Source organism: Magnolia sinica, chromosome 1 (assembly GCF_029962835.1).
Source record: "Magnolia sinica isolate HGM2019 chromosome 1, MsV1, whole genome shotgun sequence".
NCBI classification, from domain to species: domain Eukaryota; kingdom Viridiplantae; phylum Streptophyta; class Magnoliopsida; order Magnoliales; family Magnoliaceae; genus Magnolia; species Magnolia sinica.
Window position 1 is genome coordinate 120,181,864 of NC_080573.1, and position 16,517 is coordinate 120,198,380.

General features: G+C 38.4%; 1 protein-coding gene across 1 annotated transcript; it reads right to left on the reverse strand.

The window, feature by feature from the left end:
• Window positions 1-6,062: 6,062 nt before the first annotated feature.
• On the reverse strand, window positions 6,063-15,141 carry LOC131255924 (uncharacterized). The gene is made up of 9 exons (XM_058256879.1): window positions 14,692-15,141; window positions 12,626-14,240; window positions 11,148-11,213; window positions 10,862-11,014; window positions 10,009-10,172; window positions 9,513-9,660; window positions 8,843-8,965; window positions 8,604-8,691; window positions 6,063-6,760 (listed from the first exon to the last, which is right to left on the reverse strand). The coding sequence occupies exons 1-9, from the start codon at window positions 15,078-15,080 to the stop codon at window positions 6,594-6,596; spliced, it is 2,913 nt and encodes a 970-aa protein (XP_058112862.1). The 5' UTR covers window positions 15,081-15,141; the 3' UTR covers window positions 6,063-6,593.
• Window positions 15,142-16,517: the final 1,376 nt, after the last annotated feature.

Genomic DNA, 16,517 nt, shown 5'->3' on the forward strand with positions numbered 1-16,517 from the left:
TGTTTGTGTTTGGATAATTTGTAAATTACCTATAATTTATAACTGAGTATTTATATTGAATATTTTAGAAAGGTAAATTATGACAAAATCTTTAAATGATATATAGGGGTTTAATTTAAAATGGATCATTGAATTAAATCCAAATGCAATAAAGTCCAGAGCTGATTTATATATTAAACCAAGCATTATGTGTATCACATAAGTGTGCTCACTAATTTAAATGTCATTTTATGAACTAAGCTTGATAAAGCCTTTTAAAGAAAATTGGAGGAAGGGGAGATGAGGGAAAAGGAAGTTGTAATTTATATGTATTTAAAAAAAATAAAAATAAAAATTGTTAGCTTGCCAGTACACCCACTATCAGATCACACTTCACTGTTAGCCACCCCCACTAGGGATTCGATGCCAAGACCTCGGTGTTGAAACGTGGTATGTTTCACTTAGTCTACCACTTGAGCAATGGATCTGGGTATGTAATTTATATGTATTTAGAAAGAAGGAAAGAATAATAACTATTGAGACTTGGGAGAAGGGAAGACAGGGGACAAGAGAGACACATCACTTCAAAAAAATAAAATAAAATAAAATGGCCCTTAGGCTAAATCCCATTTGTAAATAAATGAAAACATAATTAAAAATCAGGATCTAAGTTTCAGGTAAAAGTTGTAAATGATTTATAGCCTATAAATTTACAAATCATTTGCAGCTTGCGAATTTTACAGGCATCCAAACGACCCCCAAGTAAATTCTAAGTGCCCAAAAATCTTCCATCACATCATAAGAGTATCAAAGTTTTTCTCCTCTTTTATAGTGCATGTAGCACTCACAATTCCAAAGTATATGCAGAAACTTCAAATCTGCCAAGTGGGCCCATAGTTCCCTAACCGTGGGTGAATTATGACCCAATATTTTCCTTGATGGAGATAATATTAACTTATCTTACAGGTAATGGTCTTAATAATATCGGTGGCGACGATTTTCCAATATGCAATGTTTTGGGGGAATCATTCATCTACGGTGGGACTCAGACGACCATCCATTTTGATTACGGAACCATGGACCCCATTTGTCAGACCATTAGTTTGTTGAATCCCACGGTGGATGAGGAAATCTGATCTCTTTAGATCAGAACATCCTAGCCCACCAGTACTAGAACCCTTATCAGTTGAAAGCGGATCAATATTGCTGTAATTTTGTTCTTAATTCTAAATTAAGAAATAAAAGAGACAACATCTACCAGCAAGCCGCAAAATGTTTGTGCTTTAGATTGCCCTTTTATTAACTCATTGTTCTAAATTTATATTATTAGACAGATAATATTCTTAATTTAATTATTAAACATTGAGTCAAGTCTACTAAATCTAGTTAGATATCTATATCGAGTCAAGCCTTCATGTTTTATAACTAGGCAAAGACCTGTTCGGGTACCAATATTTGAGGGTGTATTGGTCAGGAAAAAATAACATTTTGTGCAATGTATAATAATATGTCAATGTGTCTTTTTGGAAGAAAAATATAAGAAAATTTACTGTTAAATTCATATTCAGAATTTACCAAATAATGACTCTATAAACTCGGGGTCGTTAGGATGCCTATAAAATTTTAAGTTGTAAACACTTTACACTGAAAAAAAGTTTTATACATATGCTAGTTATATGTTATCCTGTTTGGCTTTTAGTGGTAATTAGTTTATAGGCAAATTTTGATGTGTTTGCACCTGTTGTTGTACTGTTGTGTAGACTCTTTGGAGTTTCAACACAAGGTCAAGCATCCCTTGTGGTGTAAGTGCATGAGAGTGTGTGGGGTTGTGAATGCGTGAGTGTGTGGGGAGGGGTGTGAGTATGCGCGAAAAAAAATAGTCATGTGTTTGACTAACTTGTAAAGTGTTAATAATATATAAAGTAGGTATTTGCACCGTATAGATATTTGAAGGTAAATCCTACCAAAATTGACAAATTACATAAAAATGACTTGATTTTTTTAGAGGGGGCTTATGACAACATCAAAGCATGTATGCACTGGATGATTGGATGCCCTCCACCCATTATAGTGGACTCCAAATTTAATCTGCAAGTTTTTAATGGTGAACATCCCATCCTTCCCTATCATGTGGTCCTTTTGATAATCAACCAATCTATTTTTTGAGAGCCATGTGAGAGCATTAAGGGAAGCATATGATAGGCAAATTGGATCGATGTATCTTATACATTACAATGGGCCTCACATATCACAAGTGTGTATCAATCAGTATATTTAGTTATGTATAATGTCTTTTTAGCCTCAAAGCTTTTATCTATAATCTGAAACATGATTTTCTGTTGAAGTTTATATTATAGTTAAAAATTATAATGTATTTACAGCCTATGAAACATTGCCACTCTAATTTGATTATTTGTAATTCCTTTACAGCATAAAGATTTTATAGGCGTTCGAACTCCTTTACAACATAAAGATTTTATAGGCATTCGAACGGTCCCTAAACACTGTTTTTTTTTTTTCCTTTAAAAGTGTTGAGTTGAGATTTGGGGCCCACGAGGTATATGTTTGACATCTAACTCGTCCACCAGATGCACCACAAAATGATTATTACCCACAACAAAATCTGATAAATGCAATGATAAGATGGGTCAAATCATAAAAGCTCACACACACTACTCAAAAACATCCAAATTCATCTCTAGCTCATCTGGTAATGGGCTAGATTTTTGGTTTGTGAGAACACCATGCCAGGTTCATAAGTTAGGCCGGATGTTATATGATGGGCTCCACAATTCTCAATTTCTCTACCTTTTAAGAATGTTTGAGAGCATTTTGATACTTCCTCATCCTAAAAGCATCTCCTTGGAATTTTGTGTAGTATGCGCATTCTCCAGTAAAATAGAAATTTCAAGAATTTTGCACATGCATGTGTGTATATCCGAAATAAAAAATTAAAAAGAAAAAAAAAATTGGCATTTCAAGAATGTCTTTTTTATTTTCTTTTATTTATTTATTTATTTTTGTTATACATCCAATGTTCCATCAATCCTTTTTTTTGAAAGGATGATGCCTGATGTTTCATAAGTCCTTTTTTTAATAATGTATATGTTATATTAGAAGGTGATTGTTTTGAGCCTTTTGCCTCCACATTTATCGCTAAAGCCCTCTATAATTAAAATGTTCTTTGTTTGGTCATTATTTCTCATGGAAAATCATGGGAATCCGTCTAGATTATCTAGAGCTAAAATATATGTGACCACGAATTATAGACATCGTCTTGAAATCTCTACTACATATAATGTCAACCACTTTGAACATTTCTACCCTCACAATTAATTAGTCTTCAAACATGGGTTAAGAGAAGGTAAGTTCACAATAAAATTTAGTTGTTTGGCAAGGAGCTACTGAGATTTTACCAAACAAGCGATGACCTAGATTGAAGTGACTCTTTTCACTTCTTTTAATACATGTAAACCCCATAAAAAGGAGAAAGTGAGAACGCCTATAAGGTTTACCACGTTGTATAATCTATTCTATCCATTAGGTAAGAACTATTATTTAAAACATATAAAATAAAAGCCCTAATAAAAACTCACATGGGTCACACTAATGGGAGCAATGAAAAATGGTTACCAAAATCACAAAAGTACATATGACATGGCCCACTTGAGTTTTTGACCAGGCTGATTTGAAATTTTTCTCTTCACCTTTGTGTGCTGAGCTGATTTTTGTATCAGTTTCTTGAATGATGAACCATGTGGTGGTCTGCATACAAACCTACAGACGCCATCCCTTTTCCACCAGTTGCACGCGGTGTGGCTCAAATGAGTTTTGGATCTAGATGATTTTTTACTTTATTACGTAACATCAAGCATAGAACTCAATGGTCATAATGAATTGTACATTTAAAACATGGTAGGCCCCATGGACAATGAGTAAAACTGGTGTTCTAAAGGGTTGTGATTTCTCCGCCTCTCTTCTTTTTCTTCTCTCCCCTACAAATCCATCTCCCTTTTCTCTCTTTATCCCCTCCTCGATACAATGAACATCATAACATTGCAAATAATTAATTGCTTGTTGGTTTACCCCTTTTTCCAGCTCTGCATGAGATGGTCCATTCCATTTGGATCATTGAAATGGACTTTGTGTTTTGATCTCCAAAATAAGCATAGATCTAGCTGAAATTGAGTTGTAAAGCCTCTCCTGCGTGAAATGAATGGAAGAAAATAGAAAACAAAAGATATACAAACAGCTCGTTTTAATAGCATCTCAACTTTCAACACACAACTGATTTTTGAAATTGCTCATTTACCATTACAGATCTAACGGTAGTATGACATACTCCCGTATCATTCATTACAGCACCGAGAGTTATGGTACAGACATTTTGTAATGCCCGTGCTAACGAAAATTGTGGTTAATAATCCATCCATGGTGGGACAACAACATGCCCACAGCCTGGATTATTGAACCATGGGCCTATAAGTCAGAATTGTAGAAGTCATGTACATTGCAAAAAGCTTTGTATATTGCACTAAGTGCCCTTTGAAGGGACTTGAGCAAGTTCTTGTGGAACAGTGCTGTATGGGTGCATGGTTCGTCAGCTTTGCCTGAGGTAATGAGAAAATCGGCATTGAAAATGGTTCAGAAAATCTGAAATTTTCAATGTTCGAGAAATGATTCGGTCTGGTTGGAACATGACTGAGTCAACTCAGTTTTAATTGGGTCTTGGCCTCCGGGTACCTTAGCCTAAAACCCAATCTTTCACAAGTCACTGAGTCTTCTTTGAATACTCTGAGCTCAAGCAAGTTCTTGTAAATCAGCGCTTATGGGCGCATGATTCATCAGCTTTGCCTGAGGTAATGAGAAAACTGGCATTGAAAAAGGTTCAGAAAATCCTAATTTTTTAATGTTCAAGAAATGATTCGGTCTGGTTGGAACATGACTGAGTCAACTCAGTTTTAATTGGGTCTCGGCCTCCAGGTACCTTAGTCCAAAACCCAACCTTTCACAAGTCACCGAGTCTTCTTTGCATACTCTGCGCTCCGGCAAGTTTTTGTAAATCAGCGCTTATGGGCGCATGGTTCATCAGCTTTGCTAGAGGTAATGAGAAAATTGGCATTGAAAAAGGTTCAGAAAATCCGAAATTATCAATGTTTGAGAAATGATTTGGTCTGGTCGAAACATGACTGAGTCAACTCAGTTTTAATTGGGTCTTGGCCTCCAGGTACCGTATTCCAAAACCCAACCTTTCACAAGTCATTCTTCTTTGCACTCTGCGCTTGAGCAAGTTCTTGTAAATCAGCACTTACGGGCGCATGGTTCATCAGCTTTGCCTGAGGTAATGAGAAAACTGGCATTGAAAAAGGTTCAGAAAATCCGAAATTTTCAATGTTCCAGAAAAGATTCGGTCTGGTTGGAACATGACTGAGTCAACTCAGTTTTAATTGGGTCTCAGCCTCTAGGTACCCGAGTCCAAAACCCAACCTTCCAAAAGTCACCGAGTCTTCTTTGCATAGTCTGCACTTGGGCAAGTTATTTTGAATCAGAACTGCATGGGTACATGGTTCACTAGCTTTGCCCAAGGTAGTGAGAAAATTGGCATTGAAAAAGGTTCAGAAAATCCAAATTTTCCAATGTTTGAGATGACCGAGTCAACTCAGTTTCAGTGGGGTCTCGGCCTCCCAAGTAACTGAGTCGAAAACCCAACCTTTAAAAAGTCACCGAGTCTTTTGCATACCCTGTTGAGTGAGCCAAGCTCCATTCACTGTATGTAATTATGACCCTTGCCTTGACGGCATCCACAGTACTCTCAGGTCGTTTGTACAAGTTGATCCCATGATTAGTTGATCCAGACCATTGATCTGATGGGCATCACGAGTTTCTCCTCAATGAGAAAATCCTAGCTCTTATAAGCAGTCTGCAGATAGATGGTTTATTAAGAAGAAATGAAGATCGGTCCGCATTCAACTGAAGAAAAAAAGAAAGAAAAAAAGGGCAGATCAGATGGCTTGGATCATCGAATCCGGACCTGGTTTAAAGGGTGGGGACGTCAGATGTAAGATATGGATTGCTATAACATGGGACCAATCCACATTGATAATTACGTGGAAAAACTTCAAATTGCAAATCGAAATTTCAACACCCAAAACAGTCAGTATGAGAAACGGAATAGGAAGTGTCCATACAAAGAGTGCAAGGCCAGTGGCCGCAAGCTTCTCCCTGGCCACTACAATTCCTACCAAACATGTATCACTGCGATCGCAAATCCCAACCCTCAGATTATTTCCAACAACATAACAGCTTCTGGTAAAAAGTTCCCTACACTAACCAAATGCCGTTGTCAGATGGCATTCCACCTTCGGATCCCGTTGCGACAGCAAAAAAAGAAAAACCGCCCACATACTCTGTACTGATGTCGACATTACCATCCCCCCAATCGATGGTCTATCTTCTGAGTGAATTCAACACACCGGACGGCAGAATTGATCAACATCCCGGCATGGTTTTGCTACTCGTTGCATATCTACAATGTGGGGTTTGTTTCCTAGACTCTTTTAACTGGTTTAATAAGCAGTTTACCGGCTTCCAATCTTCACCTCTCATCAGGCAAGTCACTTGATGTTCATCGACGCCGAAATGGCACGTAGCTCCTTGGCAATCTCAGAGAAGGATGGCCTCGAGTCAGGATCAGATGACCAACACCTCTCCATCAATGATCTCCATGCCGGGTCGCACCAATTAGGGATCTCTGGCCGCAGATCACCCTTGATTATACCAGCTGAAAACAGTGGAAGTAGATATGATCAATGAAAATGACATGAATCATTTGATTTATATATCTATACATGACCATGAATTTGTGTGGTTTTCTGTTAAGTAAGATATCATCTGACAGAGACCATGTTATCAATTTTCAATTAGTTCCATAGAATAAATGATTTATGCCCAAAACAAGTATAGGTGCATTTTATGAGAATCATAAACAACCAGTTTCTTTCTTTACTGTTGCCATTAAATAGTTTCATGTTCTTTGCATCATCACTAAAACGATAGGATCTGCGTATGGATCCTGTGGAACATATTCTACGTCTCAACTTGAATTGTATTTGGACAAGGGATTGAGGTTTTCCTTTGTGCCACATGTATCCAGGCCATTTGCCAGGCAGGGCCAACCATGAACATGCACTAGCCCAAAAAACCAGGCTGGTCCAATTATTAGGCATGCAACATGCATATGCGAAGACAGATGGTTAGAGAGATGACCAATGATCCATATTCAACACACATGTAACTTGCCTGATGCAGTGATTGGCATGATTTCTCACACGATCAATGTTCATGATGGGCCCCACCTGAAGAATACCGCCTGGGACATGAGCCATGTTTTTGCTGTGAAGAAAAAACTCTGTTTCACAGGGGCAAGTCCTGTTCACATTCTTGGATTGTTGGCATTTGAAAATTGAGCTTAGGCTGAAAGGTGATGAAATGAATTCTGGTTTCACACTCCGTCCAAGAAGCATAAGAAATTATGGGAGCTATGCTTTGTCTGTTTTATGGGCAACATGGAAGGAACGTAACAGTCACACATTCAATGGAATCTGTGCTCCGGTCTAGCATGTTATTATTAGCGTCAAACAGCTTGTCTGTTCTTGAGCATGGGTTTGCCCATCTTTGTTGTTCAGCTTGTGGTCGCTTTCTGGTTGTATCTTAGCCTCAGGCTTCTCTTTTGTTAATAAAAACTTTATTTTCCGATCAAAAGAATAAATAAATTATGCCACTAATACTGTTAAGAGCTTTGCGAACAAACCATAGTTACCAGAAATGCCAAGAATTGGAAACACGAGAACATAGAAAATAACAATTTTTTGTCACCAGAAGTGTATAGGAATCGTGAGATCATGAAATGGGAGTTGCATTCAATGTAGAGTGTTCATGCAGATTTTTTTTTAAAAAAAAGTGATATTATATGGATAATGACAGGGACATGGATAAAAGAACAAGGAAATAACGCTGCATTTCTCAAAAATCTGATATGGATTTGGATTTGGATATGGGTATCCTATTTGTAATATGATTTTTATATCTAGTTTTATGAAGAAATATTGGACGCATCTATTTACTCTTAGTTCTACTAAACAAGCTGTTGCTTTTTAATGTTTCGAACATGTGAAAATTTATCAGAATTGTAAATGTTTACTGTTTTTACAGCATACAAGACAAATTATTTCATGTTTGATGATTGTCAAAATATCTTAAAGTGACTAATGAACTGCACAGGATACCAATATCCTAGAGTATCCATTTACCAAATTTGGTATCATGTCGTGCACAACACAATGCGTTAAGCATATGCAGGCATCTGGGTATCAAAAACAAAAAGTTATCTCCTATGGTTGAGTTGGAGCTTTACAAATACCACTTTCCTCCAAAGGGCTAATGCCTAATAGCAAGAAACATTTAAATATGAAATGTAACTACATAAAGCAGAAGAAAAAAAAATCATCTCAGTTAAAGAAAGCTCTTTATAAAATTTCTCCACCTCCAGCAATAAGGCAGTGGCATTAATGGCTGATCATAATACATTATAAAGTAGAGGGATATCTTTAACATGACATGCATACCTATTATTTCCTCAGAACGCATGTCTGTATAGGGTTCCTCCCCAGTTAAAAGTTCCCACATGACTATACCAAAGGAGTAGACATCAACCTAGAGAAAAGGGCATACGATGGCTATGTCAGCTCTAGTTGCAACCAGCAGCCAGGAAAAAAAAAAAGGAAGAAGAAACAAAAACAGAGAAAAGAAAGGAAAAATAAAAGGACTGCAGCATATTCTCCAATAGTTTCAAAACAAAGATAACCTTTTCTGTCACCATGCCACTTTTACTCGTCAAAAGCTCGGGGGCCATCCATGGCAGGGTTCCCCGTACACCTCCTGATACTAGTGTCTTTTGTTTCACCTTGGACAAGCCTAAATCCCCGATCTGAAGACAAAAGAATTGCCATGAGAAATCTCAAATAGAAATCACTTGAGTGAAGCTTAAACTGCTGAAAATATTGGAGTCGGCTGCTCTGGTTGCCAAATAAATAAAGAAGAAAATACAAAGTTCAGTCGGGAAAAAAAATTCTTGGCCCAACATACTGTACTTGTTAGGGCCATTCTGTTGGTGATGCAGGGCACATATGGTGGGCTCAAGGTGGATAGGAATATCTCAAATTTCTACATAATTGGATGAACCTAACCATCCGGTAAATTCCCCCCATTAAATGTAAACCATTGGCTGTAAATGTCCATTTGCAAGCAACCACTTGAATGGCCTGGTAGATTAATGGCTTGTATTACCAAAAGGTGTGCCCACATGCACCATTGCTGGTTAGACAAAAGACGTGGTTTCTTTCGATCAAGTATCATATAACGTCTCATAATTAAATGTTAAGGGTGAAATGTTAAAAGTGCCTACAACATGGGACCAAGATAAGAAATGCTCGCATGAACTAAAAAGAGGCAATGGATATTCTTGTTTTGATTACCTTACACACTGGTTTTTGAGGGTCCCGCATATTCACCAGGAAGTTATGGGACTTCAGATCAAAGTGGACAATATTTTTCTCATGTAGATATTCCATACCAAATGCTGCATCCATGGCTATGATTAGCCTCTTTCTACGATCAATGGTTCTGTCAAACCAAGAAGTGCATGTGTTAGAAAAATAATAGATGACAATAATAAGATTCCATTTGAGGAGAGACTTATACAGACAGATACAGAAAAGATGTGTTCTTCTCATATCAGAGCAAGTTTCACATCAGAATCAGTATCATGTCAGCATGATACTTTGGCAGGTCATGAATGTCTGGGTGCCATAGGCCAGTATAAGATAAAGACAAACGGCATGCACTGCATGGATTCATGGCTTCTAAAGAACTGGCTCAGTAGAGGACAGGGAGACTTTTGAATCATGACCATTTATGAAAATGAGCAGTGACGCCAGAATTTCAAATAAACATCAAAGCAAAAGTCCATACCGATCTTTTCTCCGAAGAACTTGCTTGAGGGAACCATTCACCATGTACTCTGTGACTGTTGCTAAATTCATTGAAGGTCCATCTGTAACTACTCCATAGAATGCCACAACATTTGGATGGTGAAGCTGACCTAGCAGGTGGGCTTCCTTCCAGAAGTCTGCAATCTACAAGGAAATAAACAGATGAAGATCAGTAGATAAATTAATCAGGTCACTCATATACATGAATACAAAGTTTATAAACCAATATCCATGTAAATGTACACCTGCATGTAAGTCAGTGTAGGACACAGATACAGGTTGTGGGTGAGTGATTTCTAGAAAGCCCAATTCACTGACAAATACATTAATATATTAACGTATTATATTTCTAACAGTATAATGTAATTATTGGTATTTAAAAATCTGGAAAAATACTATACCTAAAAGGAAAATTAATTATATGAAGAAAATCCCCAAAATACAAATAATAATTAAACAAAATTATATATTCAATGATATCTAGGACTGCTGGATATGTGTGTACGTCCACAGATGCTGAAACAGCACCATTTCTAATGTACTGTGTCCTTGTTACAGAGAGTCTAATAAGTGATTGCTGAGCATGACGTATAAATAGCAATTTTCATATTTTTATCAACCTGGAACTTGACCGAGTCAACTGGTTTGGCCAGTCTCTGAGAAACTAAATCCAAAATCTGATTTATATATACGAAGGATGGCCAAACCAATTACTGGCTCACCTGTATCCTACAAGTAAGCAACTTTATAATTGAATTTGTTGAGTTCAACTAAGAAAAAGAAAGATCCCAAGTTCAATCCAGGTTCTGGTAAATGGCCAGAAAGAAGAATACCAATCGATCCTCCCCGAGTTCATCTTGACTGAAGCAACTTGGTTTGATCCTCTTGATAGCAACATCAGAACCCTTCCATTTTCCGTAGAAAACAGTTCCATATGTACCCGATCCCAGTTCTCGTATTTCTTCCAAATCTGAATTCTTTATGGTCTGCAGGCAATATAAAAAGCTCAGAACCAGCTAAATGGGGGAAAAAAGACATTTTCTGCACCATCTGCTTTTCATTCTTGGAGACATAAAAGAATATGATTTGCAGAGACAAGGAAAATGTAAGATCAAATACCTGGAGTTCTCTAGTTGCTAAATGAGCATAAAACGCCACAAGTTTGCTAGTGCTTTCACCAACTACCTGAGACGTGAAACCAGATCCTTTTACATTAGCATGCAAAACTAATTAGTTAACCTTCTTTTTTTTCTTTTTCTTTTTCTTTTGTTTTTGGTGGTAATAACTAATTATCTAGCATTAAATTTGGTGGTGCTTGGAAGAATGAATTGCAATTACTAGTTCAATCCAGTAGAAATGACCAAATCTTAATTAGCTTAGGGCCTATTTGGCTTTGCTAAAAAAGCTTTTTTTTTTTTTTGCAATTTCAATTCTGAAAATCACTTTTTTAGGCTTTAAGTATGTTTGGTTAGCCACTTAATTAATCAATTTTAGAAAAACAAATTTTCAAATTTGCGCTTTTCCGTAGCGCCTAGCCCCCCATTTCCTATAGTCGTTTCTGCTTCTACAAACATGTGAAAAGCACTCATAAAATACCTTTCTTTTTTTCTTTTTTTTTCTAAAAAGCACTCATAAAATCAAAAAGATCTCCCTTGTTGTAAAGTTTGTTAATTGCACATGAGTGTAGAATGTAGATTGTAGAGCCTTACACCTCCACAAACATGCCATCATGGCATGCAGGTCCGAGATCAGATCCATCAGCTGGTTGGTCAGACCATGTTTTTCCTAAAATTAATCCGGTCCACTCAGAAGGCGGGCCCTGATATTGGAAACAGGTGGATGGGTTAGAAAATTTCATCCAAGTGTTTTAGAGCCATGCATTTGTTTTGCAAACTATGGAACTCGACCAAAGGATCAACCTAACTCTTGCGCTAGGCATCAATATAGTGGTGTCTTTCTAATGGATAGATTGGATCTCGGATCTATATGCCATGATGGCAAACATGTGGCATGTACATGAGTTGTATTGCACACACGCATGAGCTTAGCAAATCTCATCTATGAAGAAGCCAAACGGACACAACTTTCCTATAACCCCTGCCTGCAGCAGTGTGGGGCCCACTGTGATGGCCGTTAGGCATCCACTCTGTCCATCTGTTTCACCATGTCATGTTAGGGTACGACTTCAAAAATGAGATAGATCCAAGACTTAAGTGGACCACGCCACAGGAAACAATGGGAAGTCAATGCTCACCATTGAAACCTTCATGGGGAATTTGTTTTTCTTATGCATATTTATGAATATGCACCTTTTCACATAAGCAATTCTCAAGAAAAAATTCAATCAATTCTGCATTTGCTAGAAGCAACATCAAAAAGGCCCTAAGTATCATAATAAGGAAGTAATCCTCAAATTACAGTTACCTTCCATTCAAATCCAACTTGAATGGAATGCAAATGCACTTTGGAGCCTATTCCTTCAATACGAGTGCTATGGAAGGTGATTGTGGTTTGATCGTTCCAAAATAATTGAACTAAATCTTGCAATTTGATTCCAAACACAGCCTTATCTATCAAAAGTTTTCTGATGCAATTACCTTTTCTTCAGTGTTGAAACTGGATAGAGTACTTTTCTGGTTCTCCTCTTCATGAGCAAGGTCTTTTCCTGAGCTGAAAGACACATGGGCCACAGCCAGAGATGATGGTCCTGATAGTTTCATTGATGACCCCAGCTCAGTAGCAGCCTTGATGGAGGTATCAGAAGTACCATTAGGATAATCAGCATCCCTTTTGTGAGTGTCAGCTTCAGGCAAGTGTTCAATGAGCGACCCCGCACTATGGGCCCCGTTGTCCATGTTATCTAACTGATTAAATTGAGGCGACATTTCACATCTGGGTGAGACATCATCACGAGCTGATATATTGGCAGTATTCGTCGCACTCTGATGACACATGAGCAAATATTCATCTGTTCCCAATTCATCACTAATAGAAACGGAGGAGCAAACTGTCGGTGGGGCAACTTCTGTGGATGATGACAATGAAAGGTTATGCACAGAAAGAACCACTGACATCTTATCTTGGAGATCATGGTCATTGCTTGATTCCTTAACAGCTTCCTCGAGAGTTTCACATAATTGGCCTGCTTGAATTTTCTGATCATATGGAGGGCATAGATCAGCATTTATTATGGGATACTGAGAGCTAACCTCACATTGTTTGCTGAAATGAAGAGCATTACTGAAAGGATTGTTGAACATGAATGAAGACTGAGTTTCACATTTTGCAACATTTTGATTGCATCGATGATCCTCCCTGGAAGTAGTAGCCCCAAAACATGGAACTGGATTCTTGATTACATCATGGACCAAGCAAGAATCATAGCTCAAATCATTACTTTGTTTTTTGGCCTCCAAGAGACCACGGTGTGCCCGATAAAAATATAAACAATTTTCATGAACCTTTGAGTTTCTAAACTCTTCTAGAAGACCATTCTGTCCACAAAAACGACTTGCTGAAGTTCTCCCATAGCTTGGCGGCACAACCCGCTCTCTCAATATTCTGCTATTTTCATGATCAAACAAAGACCGAGTCCCCTTCCTAGAAACCCCCATGTTTCCTATTCCCGCCACAAAATGCTCATGGGTACCACACGAGATCTTTCCCAAATGGGCCTGGCGTAATCTTCCTTCCCCAACATTCGAAATGTTCAACCTCGGCTTAAGCCCAGTGCAGCACCCCCCATAACAAGGCTTCTGACCAAACCCAGAATCTTGATTGTTCCCAATGTCATGCAAGCCACTCCTGCGGTTTCTGAAGTCGTTCGCACCCATTCGAATGTTTTTTACCCTACAAGGAGGATGGCCTGAAAGTCCATCATTTCCAACAAGATAATTCAATGGAAAGACCTCTCTACCCAACTGATTGTTGCATGAAGCAGGCCATAAACGACTCTTCACCAGACCATGGCCAACATTCCATGGCATAATATTTTCTCTATTCAAATATACATGATTGGATTTTCTCACTCCCGGACACTGTTTAGAGTGATATCCTTGAAATGGAAATCGGACCGTTCTAACTGATTCATCACAGTTTTGGAAACTGAACCGATCCTTAGCCAAACCTTCACTAAATCTACTCAAAAAAGATTCCGGCTGAAATTCCGGACTGTCCATGTAACCTGTCGGCATTTCGGGTCCAGACATGGTTCTGCAACACAAACAAAAAAAAATAAAAATAAAAATTCTAATTCACACGGGGCTTTGAAATTTGGGGTTGTGCCACTTGGATAAACAGAGAATCATAACTCCGGGTATCCGCAATGTGGGTAGCACAAATTTCAGGTTGTGAAGCAATTGAGACGATGGAATTGCAGTAATTTTCAATTTTAGCCACCTGGGTCATCGAAACTTGCAGTCTATCTGCCATTGGGCTGAATAAACCATCCAAATTTCGGATTCCAATGAAACTAGTAGTTTTAATATTAGGTTCTGAGAGGGTTAATGCAAAGAAATCACCGGAATTACGAATTCCACTAAAATGGGTCATCGTGATTTTGTCCCCAAACGCTTTTTCTTTCCTAATAAAACTACCACCTACATCGGAATTCTTGAAAGAACAAAACCCATTAAAAGAAGAATCCAAGTTCAATCCTACGTACCCATTGAAATTGCATACAAAGATCCTCAACCGTGCACTCTCCATATACTCCGCGACCTTGTCGTACTCATCTATCATGCACCATACATCGTCGTCGGTGTCGATGGACACCAGAGGCAGGTCGCTGGTGAGGCCGTCCTCATCAGAATCCGGAAGCCGGTATTTTAGAGACATGGAGGGGTGTTTTGGGCAAAACTCCGATATCTTCGACAAGAGGTGGGAGATTCCAATGTCCCGACCGACAGAGACGATGCGGGTCTCGCCACCTACGTACCGGAGCTTTCCGGAAGCGGGGCGGGGGAGGAAGGAGCCATTGACGCTGCAGAGGAGCTTGATCTTCTGTACGGACGGTGGTTTCCTTTGGCGGGAAGGACGGGAAGATTCTTTCATGAGTGTGTGAGAGTTGCAAAAGGAAATTCCTCAGAAAAGAGTCTGAAATTGCCGGGAGTGTTTTGCAGAGAGATGTCATTTATAGTGTTATGTGGCGGAGGAGAAACTTTAGGATCCTGATGCATCAGGACGTTAGAAATCCAGAAAGTTTCCTCAAGTGGACATTGTTAGGTGATCCTCACCGTTGAGTCATTCAGACCGGAAGATCCCATCCATCCAGTATTACTTATGCGCAGTCTGCTGTGGCCGGAATCCTCTCCTGCTTAAAGCTGCGTGTAAAACACTCAGGTTATGTGGGGTCCACCAGTTGTAAATGTAAGATCTAGTCCGTCCATCGGGTTCTGTTCTCCATTTTAGTTTTTAGAAAGAAAAATTATCTAGATCCACAACTCATGTGGGCCACACCATGGAAAGAATGGGAATAAAATGCCAACCATAGGTTTGCGTGTGAGTCTGACTCACCGGGGGTGTATCTTTCATCAACCTCCTGATTAATAGAAGATCCAAAACTCAGGCAGGCCACGCGCATGAATTTAGAGGTTTAGGAGCAATTTTACTTCTTCTTTTTTTTTTCATTGGTGTGGCCCACAGGACAATCTTATCCGTCTGATCTTTTTGATGAACGTATCAAATAATGATTCCCACCTGATGGACGGAGTAGATAGCTTGGGTGTTTCACCAAAAATACCCCTGGCATTTTTACTACCATTCTCGTTGCCCCACCGTAGTTCTGTAATCCACACGGTTGATGTGATGAACCTCAGTAAGAATAGAGAATGCAGCAACAATCATCCAAGATTAGAAGATCCTGGCCTTCCAAGTGGACAGATTTCCATCAAAGGTGGAAGATTGCTATATTTCCACCCATCTTTGACCCTTTTCTCGTTGAACGTGGAGAAGTCATTGCATTTTTCTCAACCGTGCAATTTTTGGGCCATCGTTTGAAGGGTTGAGATGGTCCCTCGGAGGAGTATCTGATAAATCGTCTAATCAAGTGCTTCAAAGCCATATCAATGAGGATAATTCGGTTTAGTTCTATTCACAGGAATATCTGAGGTAGTATCCATTTCATTTGCAGGAATATCTGAGGACTCGTCTAATCAGGTGCCGCAAAGGCATATCAGTAAGGATAATTCGATTATTTTAGTTTTTTATTAGATATTCTAGTTCTCAAATTGTGTCTTTTCCTTTGAACTTAGAAAAGTCAAGTTTTATTCTCAGGAATATCTGATGAAGCATCAAATCTGCTTCAAAGGCATATCGATGAGGATAATTCAGTTATTCTAGTGTTTTATTTTTCAGCTTAGCAAATTAGAAAATGAGTTTAGTTCACAAAATAATTTTAGTATTTATTAAGAATCATATTTCTCAATTTAAAAGAACAATTTTTAAAAAGAAAACTTGGGAAATCAAAATAAAACTTTAGACATTTTTTAA